Source organism: Panthera pardus, unplaced genomic scaffold (genome assembly GCF_024362965.1).
Source record: "Panthera pardus isolate Hobbes unplaced genomic scaffold, ASM2436296v1 HiC_scaffold_8, whole genome shotgun sequence".
In the NCBI taxonomy this organism is placed as follows: Eukaryota; Metazoa; Chordata; class Mammalia; order Carnivora; family Felidae; genus Panthera; species Panthera pardus.
Window position 1 is genome coordinate 119190151 of NW_026527013.1, and position 21824 is coordinate 119211974.

Consider the following 21824-nt stretch of genomic DNA (forward strand, 5'->3'; position numbering starts at 1 on the left):
GGGATACACTAGTTTTAGGACCAGAAAGTAGAAATTTTGGTCAAACGTGGCAGACGGATCACGGGCATTTGTTTCCTTCATCACCCGAGGTCACACTAAAGTAGAACTACAGGAATAGGAAAAAATCTCCGGAAGGAGAGAAGAAAGAAAGGTGAGAGGTCAGCAGACCAGTGATTTCAGCCAGGATTCTGGAAGGTGGGAAACCCCTGCAGGAGTAGAAAGTGACCCAGAGAGGAGAAGCAGCTTACACTCTCAAGTGCCTGCCGTGGGAGAGACCCAGGTGCCAGGAGGTGGACCCGCTATGGAAGCCCTGAGTTGGGCCTGGCCTGGAGGCACCTGGAGACTCACAAGGCAAGGAAGGGACAGTTCAGAGCAGAAAATGGGAAGCTTGTTTCAATGGTTAATTGTCCAGAGGCACTGAACCAGGAAATCAAGCACAGCAGAGGTAGAGGGGAACGGCGGAGGCCAGGGCTGAAAAGGGGATGCGAGTAGAAACAGGCCTACCCTGTTGCTCCCAAACCACCCCAGCAGCTGGCTGGTGGAGTCCTCTGATTAAGTGGGCTCAGAGAAGAGACCACCAGATGCTGACATCCGGCAATTCTCGAATTAAATGATCCCCCCTGCAGTTAAGCCCATGCTCAGTGAGCCTCATCCATGTCTCCATCCAGAGCCTCTTATCAGCTTTTTATTGCCTCGGTCTTAGATAGGAGCCAAGAATAGTCAAGGAATGGCCATTGGACATTTGGGTGAAAGTCATGAAGATGAATGGGAGATACCAAACCAAACAGTAGGGGGGGGTGGGGAGATATGGAGACAGGAGCAAGGGCAAGACTTGGGAGGTCCTGTGACATACCTACTCGCACAGACCCAGTTAATGGCAGGGCAAGGACCAGAAGACCTACGTGCTGAGTCCCATTAGGCGGGTATTCTGACCATCAACAATGCCACTCCTCCTCGGAAGTCAACGCATTGCTACTATCCAGTTGTAACACTGGACTCCAGGCAGACCATCTTTCTAGCTTTCTCAAAAGCCCAGCACAGTTCGATTTTAACATTCGCACCACTTTCAGCACCGATTTTGATGATCCAACAATTTACAAAGACCAACTTTTAATTCACGGCTCGTTTGCTTCAGCTGCTGAAATAAATATTTCTTTCTGGTTGGAAATGGTCCTTTCAAAAAAACCAAACACACACACACACACACACACACACACACACACACACACACACAAACAACCCTACAATGCACATAACCAGCCTCTGAATGGATCAACTTTTCCTCAGTTTATAGACACGTCATTTGAAACTTTTCCTAAGCCATAATTTCCATTACAGGGCAGTCAGTGGAAATTACAGTGAGATTCTTGCCTTCCTAAATTCAATGTGAAATCCAGATGCAGTTAAGTGTTGCTGTAAACTTTATGAGTTAAATATCTGAAAGTCAGGGCCGCTGTGCAGCACAGTAATACCACCTATTAAAAAAAAGCATTCATGTACACGTTTGTAGCTGGAGTTTTCCTCTCCAAGTGAGTGGGTAAACATTATTCATCCAAGAACCACTGAGACAATGCTCTAGAAGGCTGATTCATAAACAAACATGGCATGTTGCAGCCCTCCCAGCTCCTGGCATGGCCAGAGGGTTCAGGTTATTAGAAATAGTCCTGACTGGGATGCTTTCTAACGCTTTATCAATGTCATTGAAGACTGCTTGAGAGTCAGAGCTAGTTTTCCCTAAGTATGAGACATGTAGGCCTTATATCTATGACACTATCATTCCGTACTCTTTGACGGTGACAGAGGGTTATCTATCTACCCAAGCTTTCACCTTGTTACCTGTGACAAGAGGGCCTGCCGGAGACCATCATGGCTGTCGCGTATGCCTGTGAAGTACACAACCTACACTTCTGTACCCAGCAGCCCCGGAGACTAAGGTGCTGGGATTACGCAATAAAATTCTTTCAAGCAAGAGTAAGGCCAAAACTGAGTACCATGCATGTGTGCATGCACACATAAAGATACAGGCCTACTTTCCCCAGAAATGAGCCTGATGTTGGATCCAAGTAGTATGCTACACAAAAGACCATCAAGGAGCATCTATGTCACTCCTGGAAAATGGAAGAGCCTTTAATAAGCAGGTATCTGCAAGAGAAGACAGCTGCTGATGGGTAAGGCTAGGTGACAAAAGAAAAAGCAGGGAGAATGAGGCTCTGAAGTCCTGTCTTCGGGGCTGGGAGGGAACTCTCCGTTTATGGAAAGACCCCTCCATTCCCTTTGTTTAAAATTATTTGCCAAAGGAGACCCTACCCATTCTCCAAGGCGTCAGCCTATATGCTACCTCTACCATTGGGTGTACTATATGTATGTGTAAATCTGCTTAACTTCCCATCAAAACGGACGCTCCCCTTAGGGGACCGGACCTTAGAGGCCACACATCATTAAGCCCACTGCTCTGTAAACAATCACTGTTCATTATGATGTACGCTGAACACATAAACGCATGCCTTGGACATGCAGAAGACAAAAGACCCAAATAGAAGCACCCAGCTCAGACAATTCGACCAGTAGAGTCAGACGGGAGAGGAACACAGAGCCACACACAAATGCCTGTGCCAGTATATACAGATAATGTGAAAACTGTACCTACAATATTCAGAGGGCTCCAAAGGGATGCCAAGTTAGAACAGTGCAGATAGGGCTGATGTGGGAAGGCCTCACTTACGAATGGCCTTGGGTTTTGAGGGGAGGGAGTCATTCATGGGTAAGGTTAGGGGATCTATAAAATTGGCATGGAGTTCGAAGCAGAAGGCACAGGCAAGAAGTCTATGGGTACTATGGAAAGGCAGCGGGGCTGAAGAGCCATATTCATTAGTTATAGGACATTTACGGAGAGATTCTGGAACAGGGGTTCTGTCCACCACAGGGGTGTTTGGTAATGTCTCCCCTGGAGACAAGGGGGTCGGGGTGGGGGGTGCTACTGGTATCTAGTGGGTGGAAGCCAAGGATGCTGCTCAAACATCCTACGATGCGCACCATAGGACAACACCCCCCTTTTCTCCCTCCCCCCAACGAAGAATCATCTGGCCTAAAATGTCAATAGTGTCAATGCCGAGAACCACACGGATATTATAAGAAATGGAATGGTGGCCCCTCTGTTCCCTGTGGATGATAATTTCTGTTAATTTCTGTTGTCTGAATCAGGAGGCCAGAAGGCTATTAAGAAGGTGCAAAAGAAGGATACCAGAGATTATTTGAACTTGGAGAAGAGCTCTTTATGGAAACAAAGAAACGGAATTCATTTCAAGAAATACATGCTGAACTCCTGCCCTATGCTAGCTGCTCAAAGGACATCCTAAGTCAGTCGATTCACAACTGAGCAAGAAAAATGACATAATTCACAGTTAATAATAACCCAAGACAGACTGTGATGTATGCCAGTATAGAGAATCCTACCAACTGCTGCGGAAACAAAACAGGGTTCTCTGAGAATCAGAGAAAGTTCTTGAAAGAAAATTTTACGCGAGCTTTGAACTAAATCTCCAGGCAGAAAAGGCACAAAAATGGTGAGTCAATAGAACACAGTTGGAGCAGACGAACACGAGCAGAGCCTGGCCAGACATCCAGTGTGGCTGGAACTCCTTGCAGTTCATATGTGGCCCCCACCCTGCAAGGTCTGAAATGCTCGGAGGGTTCAGCCTTCATTCTGTGGACAACGTGAGAGCAGCTGAAGGTGTAAACCGATACGGTCTGTGTTTTAGAAGAATAACCGGTGGGGGGTGGGGGGTGAGGGGGTGGAGAATGGAGGAGAAAGCAGAATACAGAAATATAAGATCTGTTGACAGTAGAAAAGGAAAGACCTAATTTTTCTTATGGTATAGATCGGAGCGCCTCGTTATCAAAAGCAAGGAAGTAATTCGAAAGTGAAAAGGGTTTGACACAAAAAAAGGGAGGTCTGCTTCTGATGTGTGGGGAGACATTTTGCAGGACCAAGAAGCCTGGCCAGACAGAAACGGAGTGCTAAAGATCCCATCACACGGCCACACATTCCAGCAGGCACTTGAACCAGAGCAGGTCCCTCGAAACCACGATACACAGTAAAGACCCAGCTCTGACTAAACACTTGGTTATCACAGAACTCAGCCAGCTAATCAGTAAGCCTTGACGGAGGACCTACCAGGGATAAAGAAATCCTCTCCAGTTTAAAGAAAAGCCAGAGGTTGTACTGCACCAGAAACCGAGTAACTGGTACCTTTCACAGGAAGTACAGCAGGAGTTGGGGGTGTTGAGTCACAGAGGGCCCAGAGTCCCAGTATTTTACATGATCTGGTACCGGAGTCTCTAAGGCTCGCCGTTGCAGTCACCCCTGCTCTCCCTTCTTGGTGTTGCTCAGGATTCTAACGCGAGCCCACACAAGTCAAACCGCCTCAGTTCAATACTAGCTGTATAAACCTCTTTCACTTCTTAGTATTCTTCCATCTGTAAAAGCCTGATAAAGATAGTACTTTTGCCCTATGGCGCAAATGGGGGATTAAATAAGCAGGGTTAGGTGTAACGACTACTCAATTTTTCAGCCCATGAAGTGTTTTGCAATTAAACTCGGCACGGTTGTGGATTAACTCCATTTTACAGTCAGGGGCAGATTGATGCCTCGGAAACCTAAGAACTCATCATTTACACACACTGTGGCAGAAACTGCTGGCTGCCATCCAAGTCATTTTCTGCGGTTCCTCCACAGTGGTCAGGAACACCGCTGCCTGGTGGAGGCCCACATTTCCCAGCATTCCGGGAGCAGCCATGTTGACTGAGTCCTGGCCAATAGGACGTAAGGTGTCTGGGAAGCCTCCTTAAAAGCAGGCACCCTTCTCTGGGGGGTAATTTCCCCCTCCCGCTGGCTGGAAGAATAACTGGAGCTCCTGCTGCACCTACTTTGGATTCGAGAGAATCCTGGGAACCTGGCGGAGGAACACAGCAGGAGTCTGGAGCCCTGATCCCATGAACCCCATACCACTCCTGGACCGACCACCTCTACGTTTCTTGAAAGTGAGAGAAGCAAACTCTTCCACTTAAGCCATTTATGTTGGAACGTTTTCGTGAGCTATGTGCAGCCAACCCAAATCAACCAGAGCACAAGATAACAGGAATCCTAGTTTGTTTTGTTGGACCCGAAGTTCTAATCTGAAACTTTAAATATTTTTTGTTCTGCCCTCCCCCCTTTTTTTTTTTTGGATTAAAAAAAAAATCTTTAAGAATTTCTCATACTAAATTCATGGAAGGAAAATCAGAGTAAAATCGTACCTGCATCAACGCAGCACCTGTGGCTCTCTAACTGGGATAAAGAATGGGAGAACGAGGAGGAGGAGGAAACCGTCATGTCAAATTATAGTTTCGTTGGTGGCTTTAGGACTTTCTCCAGAATTGGTTATTAGTGGGCAATAATGAAGCAAATTGCACATGCGTATTACTTCTGAGTTATGAACAATGCAACCAGCAGTAACCTTTGAAGCTGTCAGGATCTTTTCAGGCAAGCAATTAAAGTGAAAAATGAGACTAGGCACAACTCCCATCACCCAATACCACATGTAATAACACCACCTACAAACACTGACACAAGAGTGGGACTCAGTCTGAATATTTATTAATGCAGATCTGTTCCCATTTGTTCCTCTTCACCCCTCCCCCCCACAACCCATCCCACCGCCACCTGCCGAAATTTTTTTTCTTTAAAGGGCAGCTCTCACGCCATGAATTGCATTCACCTGAAACCTACATCAACGGGGACATCTCTCCTGTTTGCACCTGAAGAAATTTCCTTCCTTCTCCCTTTTTTTTTTTAAATTTTTTTTTTTTAACGTTTATTTATTTTTGAGACAGAGAGAGACGGAGCATGAATGGGGGAGGGTCACAGAGAGAAGGAGACACAGAATCTGAAACAGGCTCCAGGCTCTGAGCTGTCAGCACAGAGCCCGACGCGGGGCTCGAACCCACGAACCGTGAGATCATGACCTGAGCCGAAGTTGGACGCTTAACCGACTGAGCCACCCAGGCGCCCCCCTTCCCTCTCCCTTGACCAAAACGTAAATTTAGGACAAGCTTGGATTCTACAGGAGAAAAAGTTGATAAGGAAGTGAGTCCCAATTAGGAAATCAAGATTAAAATAGCTGGTATTTACAGAAAGCCAAATATATGGCAAGTATTGGGTGTTGGGCACTGAAGGTCTCTCCCCCCACACCCCCAAAAAGGGCCCCAGTTCTCAAGACCCGTGAGGATTTCACTTCTCTTGATCAGTAATAAAAATGATCTCGTATAAAAAGTATTTGCTTTTCTGCTAAGTGTAGGAATCTCTCACTACTTCTATAGGTTCTATGATTTAAATACAGAGAAGGGCTCTAAAGAAATGACAGGGATGAATACGGCGGTGAGCCAGTTGGAAAAGGTCTAAGCTGAGAAGAAACCCCCATGCTACAGTTGTGAAACCTGATGCCTATGGATCCTATAAAAAGTTGGTATCATTTGGTTTCATTTCTGTATCACCAAGTACCTAGAGACCAATGGTTCTCAGCCAGAACTGCATGTTAGTATCACCTGGGTAGCTTAAAAAAATTTGGATGCCCAGGACCCATCTCCAAAGATTCTAATAGGTCACTGGGGTTGAAAATCACTAACATAGACTCTGAGATGGCTTAGAAATCAGGAAAGGGATAGAGAACTGGTTGGGAAAGCCATTAAAGCAAACAGTTTGCATTTTTCCCCAAACTAAAAAGGCAACTGTGAAACTGGCAATGAATTATTGAAAGTGACTCAAAGGTTTTATAAATAAGCCCAACATCCAGTAAAACCTTTTAAATTCAGACTTCCTTGGACTCTGGTCTCCCCTCTTTTACTTTCTATACAGAAAGTGTTAAGCCTTAATAACTATGTTGACAGGTTAATATCTTCAAGTATTTTTAAAACCAAATCACAACCAACCAAATAGCAATAATCCTTGAATCGTGAGTGATTTTCATCTATTCATAAGAGCACTGTGGTAAGACTTCTGACCAGGACCTTTTTTGGAAGGGGGGGGGGGGGGCGGTCATTGATTTTCTTCACAGTGTGGTCCTAAAATTAGTAAGACTGCATCACTTGAAGTATTTTGCAGCTCAGATTTTCCCATAATTCTGATTGGCCCAACCAGTGTGGTTTTCCTGCACTGTCATTATTCACCTCAGATACAAACCCAGGTCACAACCAAGCATATTAGCTTTGCATTTTGGAAACCAGTTAAGGCAAGGATTTGCCAAAAGGAATCACCCTCTTTACTTCTCATCCTCCAGGGAAGCTAAATCAGTCCTTAAACAAATAAACAAACACGCACGCACGGAGACAAAGCTGATGATCTGGACCTAGTGACCTGGTCTGATTGGCGGAGCTCTGCCTGGCTGGCTGGCAATGGGATCCCAAACACCGCAGCCTCTGTGCCCAGACTGCAGTCAGGAGCGCAGCACGCAGGCTCATGGGCCACCAAGGTGATGAAGTCGTCAGGGATTCATTTTTCCCCATTCTATGCAGGCTCGGCCCCTTCATTCTACTTGATAATGATGGGGGATGTGTGCTGGGTGTAACTCCCATCCATCTTGTGATGGTGTGAATCTGGGCCCCTGGCATGGCCCTGGCACCTGGCCGATGGCTCCTGGCTTCCTTGGCTTTTGTGGAGGGACTTTTGGGAAGCAACTGTGGACTTCCTGTTTTTTGTTTGTTTGGTTGGTTTTTTAAGATTTACTTGCATTAGACAGGCACCATCATGTGGTAGCTACGAGCACAGTTTTGCTGCTTACTGTGCCGTCTGAGCAAGCTTCTCAGCCCAAGTTTAAGTTGTCTGATATGGAAGACAGTGACTCATAGTTTGTACGCATTATGAGGTTATTATAAGGATTACAAGAGATAAGTCATACACAGCACAGAGCACAGTGGCTGGTACATGCTAAGTACTTAATAAATCATAGCTGTTACTATTATTTCGGGCAGTCAGGTCTGAAAGCATTTACTGTGTACATCGTGGACTACATTTGTGAACGACTGTTTTTAAGTAGTGATAACAACTGATAATAAAAGGTATCATAACCGTTAGCACATACCTACTATGAACCAATATGCAATGGGCAGTCCTCGTAAGATCTTTGCAAGGGAAATCTCTCCCCCATCCCTTTCCCAAAGGAAAATTCAAGGCTCAGAAAAGATCCCGGTCCCACAACTAGGTGACGAAGCCTCAGATTCAGGCCTGACTTCTAAGTGCATGCCATTGACCCTGACCACCACCTGGTCCTCTCAAATTAAATTGCTACGCGGCTTTCCCTCTCATCGCCGCCGCCCCATCCCACAGCAAACTGTGCCTGCAGCTCTAGGAAACGAAAAGAAACGAAAAGAAACGAAAAGAAACGAAAAGAAACGAAAAGAAACGAAAAGAAACGAAAAGAAACGAAAAGAAACGAAAAGAAACGAAAAGAAACGAAAAGAAACGAAAAGAAACGAAAAGAAACGAAAAGAAACGAAAAGAAACGAAAAGAAACGAAAAGAAACGAAAAGAAACGAAAAGAAACGAAAAGAAACGAAAAGAAACGAAAAGAAACGAAAAGAAACGAAAAGAAACGAAAAGAAACGAAAGGCTCTGCATAAAAGCAGTGGCAAGCTTTGGAAGCAATGAAACACAGGGACAAATTTTGATGGAAACTGGAACCTGTAGGCGTCAATGCGGTTAGTACACCCGCATCTCCTATTTAGTTCCCCCTCTGGGTGCCTGATCTTAAAGAACACAGTCTTAGAACCAGAAGACACAGATTCTAGTCCTAGTTCGAATTATTTCTAACCCACAGCGTTTAGTTTGCTGTGAAATGGAGAGAATGATAGTGCACCACACCCTCACAATCTTGGGGTGAGAATCCTGCATTTTAATTGAACTATTACCGCAAACTCCAAGGCCCAGCCTCTAGCTGCCAACCCAAAGTGGCCCTGGAGTTCTTCTCCAGCAGGAATAACCTAGTGCGGCCACATATTTACTGGTCTCTCTGGCAAATACTGTATGGAGAAGAGAAGGCTTGACCTATATGTTAAAATAGTGACCATGGTCATTTGTATAAAGAACTTAGATTTCATTTTCCTTTCTTTGCCATCCCTGGAGCTTGGAGAGAGTGTGCATAGGCACCTGTGTTAATTTCTCCTGGAAGAGTCAGGAAATTCTCCAATTGCTTTTCCAAAGAGCCACAGGTCTTTTTCAGAAGAGACTGAGAACTTAATGGCTAGCTTTCAAGCTGAGCGTATTAAAAGCCATTGGGACTAACTAGAAACAGTGTGATCAATTAACTTGCTCTGCAGATAAAAAGGAAGGCCCTTCAGTTTATAAACCAAAACACATTTAAATGATTTTATCGCACATCAAGCCAAATACAAGACTCTGTAATACTTAAGTAAAATAGACGTTATCAAAGAACTTGCAAGACATCGGATTCCTCAGAGAGGCTCAGGGGACTTTGGGGATTTGGTAAACATTACTATCAGCTGGGCTCCAGAAAAAAAAATGGAAGGGAAAGACTCTGATGGATTTTCTCGGCTTATCTGAGATGACGTTTAATACTCTGGATATGGGTTCAATATCATAAAGATATTTAAAAAGGAATGGCTTTAAGTAGGAATGCCAAGATAACATCTAGTGTTTTTTTTTTTTTTTTTTTAACTATGTTAGTTGCTGAAATCTACAGCCACACTGCCTGTTCCTCCTTCTCTCCTCCCCTTCATCCACCTCTACACTCTAGCCGACAGTCTAGCTCAGGGTTTTCTCAATAGCTGCACTGCAACATACAGTAGGACATAGATTTTAAATTATAATCAGTACACCTCCCGCACAGAAATATACAAAAGTTTCACAAAACATCACGCAACTTTACTACGCTGCATTTGCACGCAACATGTAATGAACGGATAATACTTCTTTTAAAATGTTGGGACAATCCATTAAATTGCTTTTAGGATCCACTGATGGGCGCCAAATGGTAATTACGAAAATGTTAATCTTGCTAAATTACGAATCAATATCATGCCTTAAGCCCACCCCTCCACGTGGCTCTGTATTGCTTGTGGGATAAAAGACTTAGTTAAAATATATGGAGGATCGTTCACAATTTAGCTCCAAACTGCTCTTCCTTAGTTTATGCTCCCTACCCTCTAGCAACTCCCAACTCCTGCCCAGTCTCTTTAGGCACCTTGTTCACGCCCCACCCCTGCTGTTCAGGTTACCCTGTTTACCTCTCCAGATCCACTGCCTGCCCTTCTCTGCCCCGTTCTGTGCCCTGAGCTGGTCCCCCCAGACTCTGCCCTCTGGTCGGGGTCGCCAGTGGGAAGCCCCAGTAAGAGATTAGAGGGTGAAAGGAGAGAGAAGGAGCCTGCTGGTAAGACTTTGTAACACAGGCCTACTTACTCCTCTACTTCAAACACCTCCTCCCCACTTCTGCTGTCATCTTTAGACTCATCCCCCAAAGCCTACCACAAAGGTACTTTCCCTCCAAAGCATTCTGGGAAACCACCTGGTAGAGTTCGCCTCAGCACACACGTCTAGTCAAAGGATGAATTACACTTTCAAATGTTTACGTTCCCCACAGACTGATCGTCTTCAGAGCCTGCATCCTGTTTCTCTTTGTGCCCAGCACTTAGCCAGGAGGCTGGCAAGAACCGATTACTGAAAAGATCAACAAATGAACGAAAGGTAACAGGATTAATTATTTAATAGCATCACGCTTGTATATCACAAGGTAGTATTTTCTAACAATGGTGTCTACAGAGTTACTTCATCTAAATTCCCATTCTGGGGTGCGCTAGTCTATTTCTGCTAAATGTAACTTCTGGGAGCTGGCTCATGACCACTGCTTACCGTGTGGTGAACCGGCTATCTCTAGCGGTGACGAACTAGCTCCCACAATCCCCCATCACCTGGCAGGGTGTTTTCTGCTTATTATGCTAATTAGATTTTACTTGAAAGATGTAATTATTGCTGCAACCCAAGGAAATAATTAATGGCCAATTTTAGTGAGCAAAATATTCATTAATCAAGTCAACAGACAAGAGACCTGCAGAGTTTAAGAAAGGTCCTCGAAGAGAAAAAAAAAAAAAAAAAAAAAAAAGAATCACCCAGAGATTTCTCCTTTCCATAAATGTAGGTTAAATCTATTCAATTAGAGCCTCCCGAAAGTTTACATTTCAGATTTAGTTCAACGAGTCCTAATGAAGTCTAGGTTTTAACTTTTGGGTTCTAAAATGCATTGCCCAACAGAATAATTTAATCACTTTATTGCATGAAAAGGTGTGATTAAAGAGGAGGTACCATTCGTCTACTTGGTCTCTTTAAAATGTTTATTCATTCGAGGATTTCTAAACACAACAAACGTCAGCCTCTGTGTTCTTATGTGACAGGCAGGCAGGCAAGGATCATAATGAGAACACTATTCAGTTTGTTGGGTGTTTACATCATCTTTGTCCCTTATAAACAATGAGCCTTTTAAACCTGAGGGTTAGAGGACATTTTAAGCTCTTCTAACACCTTGGTAATCACAGCCCAGGGAAATATTTGCAACAAACAACAACACAGTGATCCAGAGATCAGATCAAACCTACACTTACTATTAAAAGATATTTCAATCCCAAGGAGCATTGTCCCTCATAAAAAATGATACACAAACGCCTTCCAGCCTGTTCCCCACAACCCTTCTCCTCAATGCCCTTTTATAATATTCATGTCCTCAGATTTATGTCGACTGTATATTTACTAGACGTGTCTCCCCATTACATTATCAGGGGCTTAAGAGATGAGAAGAGATAGGACCTGGAAAGCAGCATACAGTAACTGACAATCAAGTTTATTTTTGAAACCAAAACATTTCCAGGTTTTCCTTTAATTTTAAATGCTAACAACCATATTCCAGCCTTCACATGCTCATAAAGCTGTTTAACAGTCCAGAAAGAAAAAATAATAATTTTGTTTTAAATAATGTTCACCGTCCACGTCTTAATAGTCTGGACACTGAAGCATTTTTCATTCAGAGTAATGATCTCCAGGAGTAAAAATAATATAATTATAACTGAACTACTTGGTCAGCTAAATCACAACCAGAAATGCGCTGGTATGTATTTCATTCGCTGTGTCAAAAAATCTTCATTCTGGACCATCAACAGAGCACTAAATTTTGATCTGTCATTGAAAACAGGTCGCTTCTATTTCTGGCATACAGCATGGTAACAGGGTACAGCAATTGGTAAAGACAGCTAATATTTCACATTAAATCTCCCCACCTGACCTTCTGAATCAAAAAAGGAGGGACTCATGAATAAGGAATTATTATACAAACATCCCCTTTACTTCGCTTAAAAAAAAAAAAAAAAAAAAAAAGTCTCTCAAGCAAAAGCGCGGAAAGAAAGGCCAGAATTCTTGGGAAGAACTGTGTTGTTAGGATGCCCACTGAAGACCAATGAAGGACGTGGGTTCTATCCCTGAGCTGCTTCCTCTTAAAAACACAAGTGTGGGCTCTAGGGGTCCAGGTGGTCTTCAAACCAAGTCTGAAGAGGCATTTCCACTGAAGGAATGAGGGACGAAAGGCCATGCCATCCACCTCGGGCGTGGCCTCGCAGGCCCCTTGGAGTCCAATGTCATTGAGAACTGAGACGTATACAGCGGGATGAACACTGTAGAAGGAAGCCTGTCTCCTGAGGCTCGCCTCCACCAACTCGTTTTGAAATCACTCGTGGATCCATAGTGAAACCACGCTTTTGCCTTTCTTTCAGCTTTCCTTTAAAGAAGACTTTCAGAAACGCTTTGCACAGACTTATCACCCCTCCCCAGCTCAGTCCTCGGGGAGAGCGACGCCTCCATTCGCTCCCACTTCACCCTCTGGTGCCCACCACCCTCACACTCATACTCACCATCTTGCGTGAAACCGCCTGACTGGCTTTCTCTCCCACAGGGCCGGCGTTTCTCACTGGAGGAGTTTTATAATGCAGTCTACACCTGGCTATTGCCCAGAGCTTCCGATTTAATTGATCCGGGATGAAAGACCCACTAAGTGAAGGCACCTGGCTTTTTAAAAGCTCCTCAGGTGATTCTAATATGCGGCCAGGGCTGCGAACCACGCCTGTGGTCCAGCTCCGCAGGGACAGGCACTGTGGCTCGTTCACCCTTGATTCCTCCACCCCAGGCAGGCCAACCACGGCACCCAGCGAAGAGCCTGCTCACTGCACATTAATTAGATAAAAAAAAGGTGGTTGCCCAATGACTGGAAAAGAAAAGTGGGGGTAAAGACAGGAGGGGCATTTAGCATGGGGTTCTCCAATAAAGGAACTTCGCACACTTTAGTCTGCGTCGGGATCAAGGGGAGGGCCCTGGGACAACTCAGACTGCTGGGCCCCACTCCCAGGGCTTTTCTGATACTGGAGCTTTGGGCTGGGGCCTGAGAATCGGCATTTCTAAGGGTTCCCAGGTGGCATAGATGCTGCCGGTCTCAGGATCCCACCTCTAGAACCACTGCACTGAAAACCACCAAAGCAGCCTAGTAACCTCCGGGGACCCACAGGAACACGTGACAACCCGGGTTGCAGGCATCTGATTGTGTGGCCAAGGACAGTGGAGGGACGGCGCAGGTCTGTAAGCCTATCCGATGGCTAGCCACAGGCCAGGGCCCAGGAAACCGCCCCTCTGGACTTCCAATTCAAGGGCCAAGCTTTAATTTTCAAGGCGTAAGCATCTGAATCATCTGTCACGTGCTCACTGCCATTCAGAATCAAGGCGTAGCCAGTAAGAACAATATAAAGCCATCAGCATTTAAATAAAAAATTACAGAACACTTTCCTAGAAATAGGCCCAAGATCAAGTTTTCCCAGAGCACCAGTGGCAGGCTTAGGCCAGGAGACAAACCCACGGCTGCTTGTTAAATCAACTCAAGCACTAGATTCTACAGCTGTAAAAATACAGTGGTTTAAAATCCAAAGCTTCTAATAGCCACCCAAATAGATGCTGTACTAGAATTACTTAAAACACTCTCTCTCTCTCCAACTACTCTCAGTTCAGAAATTTCTTTCTTAAGAGACAAAGGTAAGGAATAAAGAAAATGCCCAGTGCGTTAGGTTTTCCCACAACCGCACTGGTTACTGGTTCCCAGAAATGGGAAGGAGGTATTATCGCCAGCCCTTACCACCGCTCTCCAGTCACATGAGCCACAGAACAGAGACACAAAGGGAATTGTGACCCTAGCCCGCCAGGGCTTCTCCCTCCATATCTAGTTATCAGATATGGATCCTAGCTAGTGGTCATGGATCTGGGGGTCAGAAAACCCAATATGTGTGGGTTGTGAAAGAGTTAATCTGTGAGGAGTTCTAGAGCATGAGTAAACAGGAAACTCTGGCTTCTGAACATGACCTCTGTCAAAAGGAAGCATAAAGAGGGAGGGCTCACCCACGCGATGACTATAAAACATTACATGTATATACGGCCACGGCAACATCGTGGCTCTATGAAGTGACATAGTGACCAACCGTAATGTGGGACGCTGGCACAGAAAAGGGACAAAAATGAATAAAGTATGCACTTCAGTTAGTTATCAATTTGGTTCATCATTGTGACAAAATATACTACATAGCATTGTGAGATATTAGTAATATGGGAATACTGGGTGTGGGAATATAGAATTCTATACCGTCTGTAATTTGTCTGTAAATCTAAAACGATTCTGGGGCGCCTGGGTGGCTCAGTCGGTTGAGTGTCTGACTCTTGATTTCGGCTCAGCTCACGATCCCAGGGTTGTGGGATCAAGCCCCGCGTTGGGCTCTGAGCTAAGCATGGAACGTGCTTGGATTCTCTCTTTCTCTCTGCCCCTCCCCTGCTCTTGTGTGCTGTATCTTAAAAAAAAAAAAAGAAAAAGAAAAAATCCACAACTATTCTAAAATAAAAGTTGCTGTTTAAACAAATTAGGGGCTGCTGTCCTGAGCGAGACATTTGCAAGATACACAGGTGGGTGTCTGCATTATTTTCTATTTGTTTAAAATATTTTTGAAATACTCCCTAACTTAAAATATTTTGCAACTGGCCACCGTACAGATTACATGTGCACACGCTCCCTTCTCCCCCAGAAAAGGACTGCTGTTTGTTTAGACAAACCGCTGTGCGGGAAGCAGGCCTGAAACACACGCTCTCACCGACAGCCGCCTCGGATCCTTTCAGTCTGAGTCCCTGCGGACCGCCGGCTCTGTCACCACGGAGGGGACACCACCCACCACACACCTCAGGATTATCCCTGGAGGAAAACCGTGGAAGATGTGAACTTGGTCCCGGGTGCTGCCCCCGCTCCAGTCTCTGCCTGGCCTCTCCCACCGACCGCCCTTCTTCCAAATTCTGTCATACTCACATTCTCTTGGACCCGATGTCCAGCTAGATGCCTTCAACTATTAGCTGAGGGCTGCCTTAGGATGCTACTCCTCCAACAGCAGTGGCAGTTTAGCGAGGGCAGGGGAGAGCCCTGAGCCCACGGGAGTGGACTGAGTGGTGGAATTTCAAGGCACTGTGATGGCAGAGGGCCACCTGTGCCTTCAGACCAAGCTTCTTTGCTTCACACCGGACTGCATCTGGTCAGGGGTAAAACCCATTTCCCTTGCCCCAGGGGCCTCTCTAACTGAGGAGTGATTCCATGCCAGGCCAGAGCTCCTGATGTTGCAGAAATTAAGTAACCTCCTGGTTCTCATGTTTTCCAACCTCCGAAGGAGTTAGAAACAGGTGGTGAACCCGCCAGGATGGGAATGCAGGGGAAAGGGGGCCGAGAGGCCTGGGCAGAGCCCGTACACTGCATTCTAATCCCCGGAATCTCGGACGTTCCTGGCTGCCCACATGTTCCCGAGGCTGGCTATTTTCGCTCGGCTGTTCCAGCGCCAAAACCAAGGAATGTGTGTGTGGCGGCCAGCCTTCCCCCGACACCTCTGCCTGGGGCCTCGCCCAGACCAAATGAGTGAGGATGGGGGGGGGGGCGGTGGGGAGGGCAAGGAACATCATTTGGGAGTTCAATAAATAAAACTGAAAACTTACCAGTTTGTTCTCTACCCCACACAAGTCGGCATCTTGTACCTACTGGCTCCTCTTTCCCCTCACCTGTGCCATTATCCCACTCTGAGCTGTTGTCCCTCTACCCCACAGTGGAGTCAGATCCAGCCTAGCCCGAAAGGGCCCATTAAAGTCCTAAATGCAGCCAGGGTTTCTCTGCTTTCTTTCACCCCATTCATTCTTTCGCTACAAAATATTTATTGAACACCTACTATGCGCCGGGTCCTGAAAATCCCTTCGGGGTGGAGCCCACATTCCAGGAAGGGAAAACGCCAATGAGGGAATAAGGGAGTACACACAACTACGCGTACAACGTCAGGAAGAAACCTAGAACGGAGGTTGGGAAGCTGGAAGGACAGTTCTGATCTCTTAACTGGCCCTTCAAATATACCATTACTTAAGCTGGTTAACGGTTCTGTGTTGCCGCCCCAGCTAGGTACCCCACGTTCGAGAAGGACAGGGGCTGTTTGGGGCGTCTGTGAGCCCAGGGCTGTGTACTCTAAATGTGCGGCCAATTCGGCTGAATGAGAGAATTTCTATAAAGCAGCCGATTCCTATTTTCGAACCTTAGCACTTCTGGCTGCAAAGGAAAGTCGGGAGATTAATCGGTCCCGGTGGGGTCATGTGTGGTGAGTCACAGGGTCTGCACGGATGGAGCACACTCCTCCCCCCTTCCTGGGTGCCTGGGCGCCTGAGTGCGGCACTGACGTGTCACCAGTGAATTGGCCAGATGTGATTCCTGCCCTCATGGTGTGTACGTTTTGGTGGAAGACAGCCAAAGATAACCAATAGGGAAGAATGTCAACGTGTGGCCATTTCTTTGAAGGGAGCAGGTTGGGGGATGAGGAGAGCGACAGCAAAGAGGTCGGAAAGGTTGTCTGGAGAAAGGGGACGGATGACAAGGAGCCGGACAGGCAAAGGGACGGGGAGAGCGAGGCTCCCGGTGGAGGGCACAGCACGGGCAAAGGCCTGGAGGTGGGCGTGTGCTAAGCGTGCTCAAGGAACTGAGCACAGGGCCAGGGCCCAGAGAGGGGCGGGAGCCAGCTCGCACAGGCCCTTGTGGCACACTGAACACAGTGTGGGTTTTACCGTAAGTGCCATGGGAAGCCACAGAAGCAGGAGACGACGTGAGATTTGTATGTTAAGAAAATTACTCTTAACAAGATATCCTCAGAATCAGGGTGACCACGTGTTACTGTTTGCCGGGGACAATGTCATTTTATTAACAGCATCCCCTTTCATTGCCCAAAGTGTTTGCAGATCAGAAAAATTTATATGGCCATCCTCTCCAGAAACCATTATTATACACAGTATATCTATATCTATATCTGTATTTTTTTTGTTGAGAGAAAGAGGGCGCAAGTGAGCAAGGGGTGGAGAGAGGGGGGCGGGAATCGATAACACATGGGGCCGAGAGAAGGGCTCACCCAGGTCACCCGAAGCGGGGCTCAGACTCACCAACTATGAGATAATGACCTGAGCTGAAGTCAGATGCTTAACCACTGAGCCACCCAGGCGCCCCGCGATTCAGTACTGTATGAAACCTCATATTGTCTGGGCCAATCAAGTCCCCTTCAGGCCAAACATTCACAGTAGGAGATACAAAATATTCTATAGAGAAAGGCTACGCCTATCCTCCAGCCAGATAATTAGAAAAAGGGCCTACTGTATTCTGGTTTTTTTTTTTTGAAAGAAAGGAAGAAAAGAAAATTCTATAAACTTCTCTCCACGATGTCGTCCATGTTTCCCAGCTGCCACGCAGGGAAGACTTTTCCGCGGATCAAATCTAAAATTTTCGTGGCTCGGCCGGAGTCTGTCCTCACTCGATATGGACAAACAGGGTCAGTGACGGCTCCCTGTACTGAGATACTGAGAGTCCTGTTCTCGAAGAAGCCTGCCAAAGTCACCTCTGAGGAGCTCCAGGTTACATAACCCCTGTTTCTCTAACCTCTCCTCTCAGGTCTTATTTTTCAAATGTTCAGTCATCCTTGTGGCTCCTCTGTTTATCCTCGCCAAGCTCTTCACACTGACACAGTACTTCTAAAGTTATATTCCAGAAGCGCTCTGCTATTTCCCCTACCAAATCTTTCCAGAAGCTTCAGATCTGCTCTCCTGCACATCTAAGCCGTGGACTGGGAAACTGGAGCCGGTCCGGCCATACCATGCCGGCCCTCCTGTCTTGCTCTCACCTGTCCTCCCTGCACCAGACCACCTAAAGAGAGGATTAAGCATAATCTTACCGTGTCTGGTTTACAAAGCCATGCATGGGTGACAACCTCTACCGGCTTGGATTATGTCCCCCTTCTCCTATTCCATTTTAGAACCACAGAATGTCAGGGTAGAGGCCACCTTAGCAACACTCTTTTCATTTAGCAGATTTATTTAAGGCTGAGCTAATAAAGAGCCCGCGGAAGGGCTGGAGCTCGCCCTGGACTGGAGCTCGCCCTGCACTGGAGCTCACCTTCTGCTTTCCCATCCCTCCACTATGACAAGGAAATGTCACTGCCCTCTGATTGTTTTCTATCGACCTGTGTATACATGCCCTTTCCTGTCTCCTTCCTTGACCTAATTTGCTTCTCGAGAGCAGAAAACAGATTTAATGGGGTCTTTGTATTCTTCACAACATTGTATCTTCTGTGTGGCCAGGACTTCACATATTTGCGGTCCAGGGCATGCAGGGGATTCTTAAGGCTCCTCCTCGATTTTTTTTTTTTTTTTCAAAGGACACACACCATTGAGCAAGGGTAATGTTATCAGCCTGTCGGTGGGCACAGGCTCTGGGGACAACCAGACCCAGGTCCAAATCCAGGTGGTGCCACCGGTTTACGAGTTACTAGGTAACGGGCTACCGGAAACAGAAGTCCATCTTTCCTCCTCAGAAAAAAAAGGGGCGAACAGACCTCCTACCTCGCGGTGAAGACTAATAGAAGCACACCAGGGCCTCAGCATGTGTGTTCTTCCCTGAGCACCAGCTTCCCTTGTTTCGTTTACACAAGCTCCTAATGTTTTTCTCTCTAGGTTAAGCTTTTGCGGAAAGAGAAGGAGGGGAGAAGAGAGAAACCCACCCCCAACGGTACTATCGCTAGCGACAGTATTTTTTCCCCCATCCTGAACTACTTAAAACCCCCCCTCGGATGAGAGACAAAACTACGCTGTCACCTACATCCTTCTGCACATTTTTTCAAGCGCTGAGAACACCAGAATGGGGGGGGGGGGGGGGATGGCGGGGGATTCCTGAGCTTATTTGTGACCTAAGTAGGAGTTAGGAAAGTATTTAAATTTAGAGAGAGGGCTAAGAAAAGCCTCCTGATGAGGTGTGAGCCAATGGAAAATTGCACAGGGAAAATTAATAGGAAAGGCAGTATGTGGGCTAATACTGCAGCAGAAAGAAAGGGGTGAGGCAATCCCAGGGCCTTGACTGTGTCTTCCTGTTATGATTTATAAACTGAGGGAAGCCCAGTAGGCATTCTGACACTCAGGACTGATACCATACTGACATCTTGTGGCTGCAAATATCATGACACTTAGGTGGCCCCAAAGCAAAACGGACCTGCATATTAATATTACTACCATCTGTCAATTTTGCAGCATTTAAAAAACTTCAAATGTTGTTTCAACCACAGGCTCGCTGTTTTCACACCATGGAAACAGAAGTGAGGAAAGGTAGCTGCTCAAGCATCAAGGAACACGTATGCTGGAGACATTGGCATTTGGGCTCTGACTGGGTCAGTGCTGGTATTTCTCATAAATGTCACTGTTTTCAAGCACGTGCAACTCTTGGCTGAGCCGTTCTTATCTGGCACCTGAGATTTCGGGTAGGAGAGTTCCTAAAACTTAGCGGTTGTTTTAAAAGTGAAATGAAAATGGCAGCTGGAGCTTTCAAATACCAACCCCCCCCTCCCCCTTCCCCAATGAGATCTAAGAGAGGAAGGAAGGAAATAGAAAAATAACCTGGTTCTTCGGAATTTCAAAATTAAATTTCTCTTTGCAACCATACCCAAGGAGCAACCCGGTCACGGATGCATGCCCAGATCCCTCCGTCCTGCAGAATCCCACATTGTATTGAGTGTCTAGCTGCCTTCAAAGCGCTTGGGGGTTCTCAGAGAGCACACGGCCCAAGAGGAGGCAGATGTGGGTCCCGGTACCAAAAAAGCAAAGGAGACGTGGAGAAAAGCCAGCATGGGCCCGGAGAGTTCTGGTGTGGGAGACGCCAGGAAAGGCTTCTGTGCAGTGTCTGTGTTTTCGGATGAGAGGTTGGTGCAAATAAAGACGGGCATAAAGGCATTTACAGCAGAGTGGTTAAAGTCACGGACCTGGGGATTCAGAAACAACAGGACTCAATTCCTAGGCCCGTTACTTCCTAACTACACATCTGAGCATGTTACCCAAGCGCTCAAAAACCTCATTTTCCGCATCTGAAAAGCAGGGACACTAACTCCTTTCATACTATAGTTCTGAGGAGAGAACGCAAGTAACGTGCCAAGTGATGGCTCCGCACACACTAAGGACACACAGATGATAATGATCGTTGTTAGCAGCTGGAGGGAGCAGCAGGTGCAGGGAGATGGCCGCAAAAGCAGGAGTGTGTGCGAGCACGGTGGGCGCATGATGGTCAAGGACAGGAGTTGGGGGGCGGGGCTAGGCTGGGGAAACGGAGGTTACTGAGCACTGGGCTGAGGCACCTGACCAGCTCGTGCCTTTTCTGTGCTCCCCAGGTGTTGCCTGACTCAACACCACCTAGATTTTTCATCTCTGTACCCTCTCTCCCCAGAGGTTATTTTGGCTACCTGAGGGCACGGGCCACATGTCACAACGCATGCAGCAGAGAGGGCTGTGCACAGCGGATACCGGTGCCTCACTATGACGGGTCACTTTGGGCAAATGAATCAAGCTCTTCTGGTCTCAGGTTCCCCATCAGTAAAATGTGAGTAAAGAACAGTACCTGCCTCCTTTGGTTGCTGCGATGATTAAATGAGATAATAAGTGGAGAGACACGAGACAGACTCAATGAAGGACGATCGCTATCAGAGCCCCACCTGCTCGCTGTCGCTTCCTATGAAATCCAGGCGCAAAGACCTGAAGAAATGCCTGGGACAAGGCAGAGAGGATTGCACAATATCTCCACACAAATATGTTGTAAGGGATTTGTTAAGAAAATTAGGTTATCGTCCTATTCTCCACATTATGTAACTTCTCAGTTCTAAAGCACAGCTCCAGAAACACACTGCAGTGGCCCAGCCCTTAACTGCTTTTCCAGACTAAACCTTTGCAAATTTCCACCAAAATAATGAAATCAGCACCACCTCGTCCCAACCATCCTAACACATGGGTAAATGATGTTACAATAAGATCATCTAGCCCCCAGATCTTTTCCTAACAAGGCTCTAATGATAGAAAGGGCCCCAAAGTACCTTCTTTTAAAAAAAAAAAAAACATGTCTTTTTGTGCATCATAAAAAGATGGTTTGACCGTAGAAAAAAGGGGAAATGTAGAAGATTACAGAAAATAAAAGTTAACCCATAACTATCCAAAGCACAGCTAAGTTTGTGCACTTTGCTATATTCTTTTTTTATTTTTTTTTTAACGTTTATTTATTTTTGAGACAGAGAGAGACAGAGCATGAACAGGGGAGGGTCAGAGAGAGAGGGAGACACAGAACCTGAAACAGGCTCCAGGCTCTGAGCCGTCAGCCCAGAGCCCGACGCGGGGCTCGAACTCACGGACC

The 21824-nt window shown here is 46.3% G+C and overlaps 1 protein-coding gene across 2 annotated transcripts in view; it reads right to left on the reverse strand.

Moving 5' to 3' along the window:
- Window positions 1-21824, reverse strand: part of JAZF1 (JAZF zinc finger 1) — a 343459-nt gene that overhangs the window by 155052 nt on the left and 166583 nt on the right. The window contains exon 1 of one of the 2 annotated variants that reach the window (XM_019443681.2): window positions 5296-5386. The exons of the other annotated variant lie outside the window; for it this stretch is intronic. Coding sequence (XP_019299226.1) covers window positions 5296-5371 — 76 coding nt within the window. The 5' untranslated portion in view covers window positions 5372-5386. Of the gene's footprint in view, window positions 1-5295; window positions 5387-21824 lie in introns of those variants that run through there. 2 annotated transcript variants of the gene reach the window in all.